The sequence below is a fragment of the Thamnophis elegans genome, chromosome 13, assembly GCF_009769535.1.
Source record: "Thamnophis elegans isolate rThaEle1 chromosome 13, rThaEle1.pri, whole genome shotgun sequence".
Lineage (NCBI taxonomy): Eukaryota > Metazoa > Chordata > Lepidosauria > Squamata > Colubridae > Thamnophis > Thamnophis elegans.
The window spans coordinates 7,332,715-7,338,454 of record NC_045553.1 but is presented as its reverse complement, the minus strand read 5'-3'; the positions used below and the strand labels follow the sequence as shown (position 1 = coordinate 7,338,454).

At 40.8% G+C, this 5,740-nt stretch overlaps 1 gene segment (V, D, J or C); it reads right to left on the bottom strand.

Annotated features, from left to right (window-relative positions):
* Positions 1 to 4,543: 4,543 nt before the first annotated feature.
* On the bottom strand, positions 4,544 to 5,112 carry LOC116516749. The segment is given in 2 exon segments: positions 4,544 to 4,875; positions 5,049 to 5,112. Coding segments are annotated over 2 exon segments (381 nt in total).
* Between the last annotated feature and the right edge of the window lie 628 nt (positions 5,113 to 5,740).

Genomic DNA, 5,740 nt, shown 5'->3' with positions numbered 1-5,740 from the left:
GCTTTCTGAGCTTGGTGGTTTTCTTACAGACATTTCATTACCAAACTAGGTAACATCATCAGTGCTAGAAGGGAGTGGGGTTGGGGGGGAAGGAGGAGAAAGATAGGACAAAAAGGGAAAAGATAAGGAGGGAGAGGACTGTGGGGTCCTTTGGTGTTCTCTGAACTTGGTGGCTTTTAATTATTTTTAGGGAATTTTTATTTAGTTATTGTTTACAGAATGTTTGTTACAAGAAATGTAATTCCTTTTTGCAAATGTTTTATTTGTGATGCAATATGTTGCTTTTAAGTGCACAGGTTGGTGCATGGTTTATGTGTCTCAAGCTGGCTGCTTTTCTATGGGCAGGCCAGGTTGGTGCAAGGCAGCTTTGCAGATTTTGTGTGTTTCTGTGTGATACCTGGTTGTTTAGGTAATTGTGAGGTGGTTGCTGGTTCTGTGAGCTTCCTGGCACTGTCCTTCATAATTTCCCACAATGCCTTGATGGTTTTTATTCCAGTGGCTTTGTCTTAGGGTTAGGGAAAAAACTGGTTTCATCTGCAGTCTTTTGAGTGGACATTGTTATTTTTTGGTGTTTTCCTGGCACTGTCATGTGTGTGTAATGTCTCGCAATTATCTACACATTAATAATGATCAAGTACTAATAATATTTCCTTATACATTTTAGTGACCTTTCCTTACATAATTGGTGTTTTCTTTCATACTTTTAGATTTCTAATTGCTGTTTCTGTTAGTTAGCAATTGATAAAACAAATCCCACGTGAAAAAGTATTCGAAGCCTTCTTGAGTTTAATTGTCAATTTATTCATTCCTGCACATTCTAATATTTATTCATTTTCATATCTTTGTTTTTTCCACTGTTGTGCAAACACAATTCCAACAGCTGTTAACATGTGTAAAATTAAATATGCATTTATTCCCTTTGAAATATAAGTAGTAAGTACTAAGCTACTTACCTTCACATGGCTGCAAGGCACTCCCACCCGGTCACATGGCTGGCAAGCCACTCCCACAAAGGAGACCACACCCACAGAGTAGGTTCCAAACAATTTTGAAACCCACCACTGGTCCTCTTGTAAGCAATCTGAGAATGTTTGGGGGATCTCAGGGGGAAATTGAGGTGAGATTTTAAAGGGTCTCTTAGTTTGCTTGTATATCACATCTAAGGCATCGAATTACTTTCGTTTTTCTCTGCTTCTTTTGTCATAAAAGATTCTCACCATTTGTCCAAATGATGCTGAATGAGAAAGGGGTTGATTCAAGGCTACCAGGGCCAAAATCTTGAAAGAAAGCAAAGAGTAAAGAACTTTTTTCCACCAAGGACGTACAATTTCAAAGGCGAGAGAAATGCTAGATTGGAAAGGGGAGAATCACACACTCAGAAAAACGTCCCCTGAACAGAAACGATCAATAAGAACCAAAAAGTGGGTGTCCAGATCAGAAGGTTGATAAGAACAAGAGGAGATTTAGCCAGTTCTAAGCTGGAAAGTGGGATAAAGGTGGACAATATGTCTCATATCTCCAAATAGACCATTATGCGAAGTGTTCTGAGTGAATCTCTATGCTAAATAATGTAGGTATAAGTCAACTGATCCCATTCGATCCACTCACTATAAAGTCCAGTCCAATTCCAACATCCTCCTAAAACTCAGATGCCCTCATATTCCCCCAAAGTCTAAAATGGACTGACAGGCGTGAGGAAACATCTGACAGCTGGGGAAGACTTTGAGGAACCAAGAACAAGATGTCACACATTTGCAAGTCATGCATATCAGACATCAGCAGCTACAAGGTTTTTGTTCAGCTCTTCAATGGGATTGTATCACTGTGCACTTCCCTCCACTTGCCCTATACAGGCAATAATAATCAGCTTCATCCTCTGCCTGAAGATTAGAGATAGTTAACAGGGCAGATGTTTGAAAATTTTCAAGGGACCCGGAGAATCGTTCTGGTATTCCATCAGCTCTGCTGCTATCTTGATATATAATGAGTTTGGGGGCATTTCTAGGCTTCTGTTGATACCAGGAGTATCCTCCTCTTTCACCAAGTACTCCTCTGTTTTTAGTACAAGTGATTCGGATCGAGCCTCCAGGAGATCCAGACACAGATTCTGGTTGAGTGAGGACAACTTGGGAAAAAGTTCCTGAAAGACCACAAAGAAGACAGAAAAGACTATAAGCACAATGTCCACTTAAGCAATGGAGACCTTTCAATCAGAATGTGTGGTAGGAACAGAAATTAGGAGATGGATGCCTGAATTATCATTAGACAGAGGAAGGCTAAAGTCACAGCAATTTTTAATAGAGTCCCAAGACATAAATTACCCAAAAAGGAAGCTGAGAGGATGAGAAGAGGCAACCATGCCATGGTGGAAGATGGAGTCAGGGTTGAATTGTCTGCAGATCTATCTGTCCTCTCTGCTCTTAAGCCTTTTGCCAGTGGGGAATTCAAATTCATGCAAATCTTCTGACTGCTCATCAAAACCTCCTCAGATAAAAGGAAAAACCACCCTTTGAAGGTTCCTCCTCTTTGAGGATCATGATTTGCTGATGTAGCTTTTGAGGAGACCATCCTGTTTAGCTGAGCGAGAACTTTAGTGAAGGACCTCAGCTCATCTGCGGTGTAGAAAGCATGCATGAGAATTGTCCTCATTTTATCTCCTACATCATTCCTTGCTTAGCCTGTGACAGATCCTTCTCAGTTTTTCAGGGAAATTATGATGTGTTTCAGGGATCTTGCGAATGAAAACCATCTATGTTGGGTCACAACTTCATATTTTCCTGAAAGGTTGTTGTGTTCATCAGAGGGGATCTCCAAGAGTAGACCAAAGAGTAGATAAAAAGCTTCATCAGTTCTGACAGGTCCTTCCTGCCTGAGTAGGGGTTGTACTAGAAGACCTCCAAGGTCCTTTCCAACTCTGTCATTCTGTTATTCTCTTTCAGAATCATGATTTGCTGATTCAGCTTTCCAAGAGACCATCTTCTTTGGTTTAGGGAGAACATTTGGGAAGGACTTCAGCTCACCTGAGAGGTAGAAAGCATGCATGAGAATTGTCCTCATTTTATGTCCTTCATCCTTGTTCGGGCTGGGACAGATCCCTCTCATTTTCAGGGACATTATTACCTATTTCAGGGATGTTAGGAATGATAACAGTCTTTGCTGGGTCACAAGTTCATGTTTTCCTGAAAAACTGTTGTGCTCATCCAAAGGGATCTCCAAGAGTAGACAAAAGTTTAGAGCCCACATGAACTGCTAAGGTGGGAGCTGGTGTCCCACCATAATATAAAAAGGAAGCTTGGTCCATTCCTTTATTTCTTTAAATTGCTTAATATTCCAACTCTTTTCCATGCATTCTGTTATACTTTGATTTTTATTCTTTTTCTGCCCCTTCTGCCCCTTGAGAAGGGAATTAACACATTTTCTCATTGCTACCGAGAGCCTGAATTAGAAGCCACCTTAAACTAGAACTCTGGGGGCTAAAATTTCAGACTAAGTTTCAAAAATATTGCAATCCTGACCTCTACTGGTTAGGTCACCCAGGCCTCAAGATACTTTTGGGGGGTTGGGCAAATCAGATGCCACGATTCACTGCATGGTGACCTACATCAAAAGTAAATAGCTTGTTCAAATCTATTTTTTCATGACCCTAAAGGAGATGGATGAGAAGGAAGAATGGCAATATAGGAGAACATAGTTATGACCTTAACCCTAACTACAACCCTATAAAACCATAGAATTTTTTTTAAAGACAACGTTACATCCAAAAACATCAAGAAAGGAGAGTCCAGTTGTAGGCAATTTGCTCAAGGAGACAGAATTGGAACTATTGACAGAACCAGAAAAACAAGTGGAACTTTTAAAGAGTCTCTTATTTTGCTGATATTCCTGATGAGGACATGGCTGACCCCAGGAGGTCCATCAATCTCAAATATTTTCACTCATTTTGTTAGAACAAATCCTGACTGTTTCTCTGTAGGATGCAGAAAGAGAAAAGGAATGATTAAGGACAACCTGGATCTGAAAGGAAGCCGAGATAACGTTTCAGTAAAAGAAGTGAAATTGCAAAGGGGAGAGAAAGGTTAGAGGCGAAATGGAAGAGTGAAGGACTCCAAGGAAACTTTTCTGATCAGAATTGATCAATAAGAACCAAAATGTAAGCATTCCAGATCAGAAGGGTTGAGCTTAGAAAATCAAAACTTTCCCATCACTATTTCAGTAGACAGAGAAGAGGAGAGATGTAGCTAGGTGGTAGTTGGGATGCGGGATCCACAATATGGCTGTTGTCTCCAAACAACTATTATTGGAAATGATGTGGGTGAATCTCAATGTTAAATGATTTATAATCCATAACTCAACGGATCCCTTTCCTTCCACGCACCATGAGATACCAGACGGATGAAAACACTCTTCTGCAACTGAGATACTATCACATCCCTGAGAGTCTAAGTGGGTATGAGAGCAGGAAGGAAGCATCTGAGAACATTTTTACAGATTGGCTAGTCATGCATGCCGGACATCACCTGCTGGAAGGTTTTTGTTCATCTCTTCAGTGAGATTGTATCATTGTGTACTTGCCACTACCTATATAAGACAGGCAATAATAATCCGCTTCATCCTCTGCCTGAAGATTGGAGATGGTTAACACGGCAGTTGTTCTCGAGCTTTCAACAGAACCAGAGAATCGTTCTGGGATTCCAGAGGGTCTGCTGGTATCATAATATATAATGGGTTTGGGGGCATTTCCAGGCTTCTGTTGATACCAGGAGGAATCGCTTGATCCAATTGTTCCACTGCTGAGTGTACAAGTGATTCGGATTGACCCTCCAGGAGATCCAGCCACAGATTCTGGTTGAGTCAGGACAACTTGGGAGAAAGTCCCTGAAAGACAATAAAGATGACAGGAAAGATTCTATCAGCAAAAATCTTCATTGAAATCAAAAGAAATGTGTGGTAGGAACAGAAATTAGGGGATGGATTTCTGAATTATCAGTAGACAGAGGAAAGTCATAGTCACAGCAATTTTAGCGTACAAATCCCAAGACATAAATTACCCGTAAAGGAAGATGAAAGGATAGCCAAGATAAGAGGCATCCAAGCCATGGTTGGGGATGAGGTCAGAACCGAATTGTCTGCAGATCCAGCCTGCTCTATGCTCTTAAGCCTTTTGCTAGCGGGGAATTCAAATTCATGCAAATGACCTGCCTGCTTATTGAATTTTCCTCAGATATCAAAGCCTGCTTCAGATAAAAGGAAAGACCTTCCCTTGAAGGTCCCTTCCTGCATAAGTAGGGGTTGGACTAGAAGACCTCCAAGAGCCCTTCCAACTCTGTTATTCTGTTATTCTCTTTGAGGATCATGATTTGCTGATGCAGCCTCTAAGGAGACCATCTTCTTTGGTTTAGGGAGAACATTTGGGAAGGTCTTTAGTTCACCTGTGATGTAGAAAGTATGCATAAGAATTGTCCTCATTTTATGTCCTTCATCCTTGTTCGAGCTGGGACAGATCCGTCTCAGCTTTCAGGGATATTATTACCTATTTCAGGGGATGTTAGGAATGATAACAGTCTTTGCTGGGTCACAAGTTCATTTTTTTCCTGAAAAACTGTTGTGCTCATCCAAAGGGATCTCCAAGAGTAGACAAAAGGTTGGAGCCCACATGAACTGCTAAGATGGGAGCTGGTGTCCCATCATAATATAAAAAGGAAGCTCGATCCACTTATTTATTTCATGAAATTGATTAATA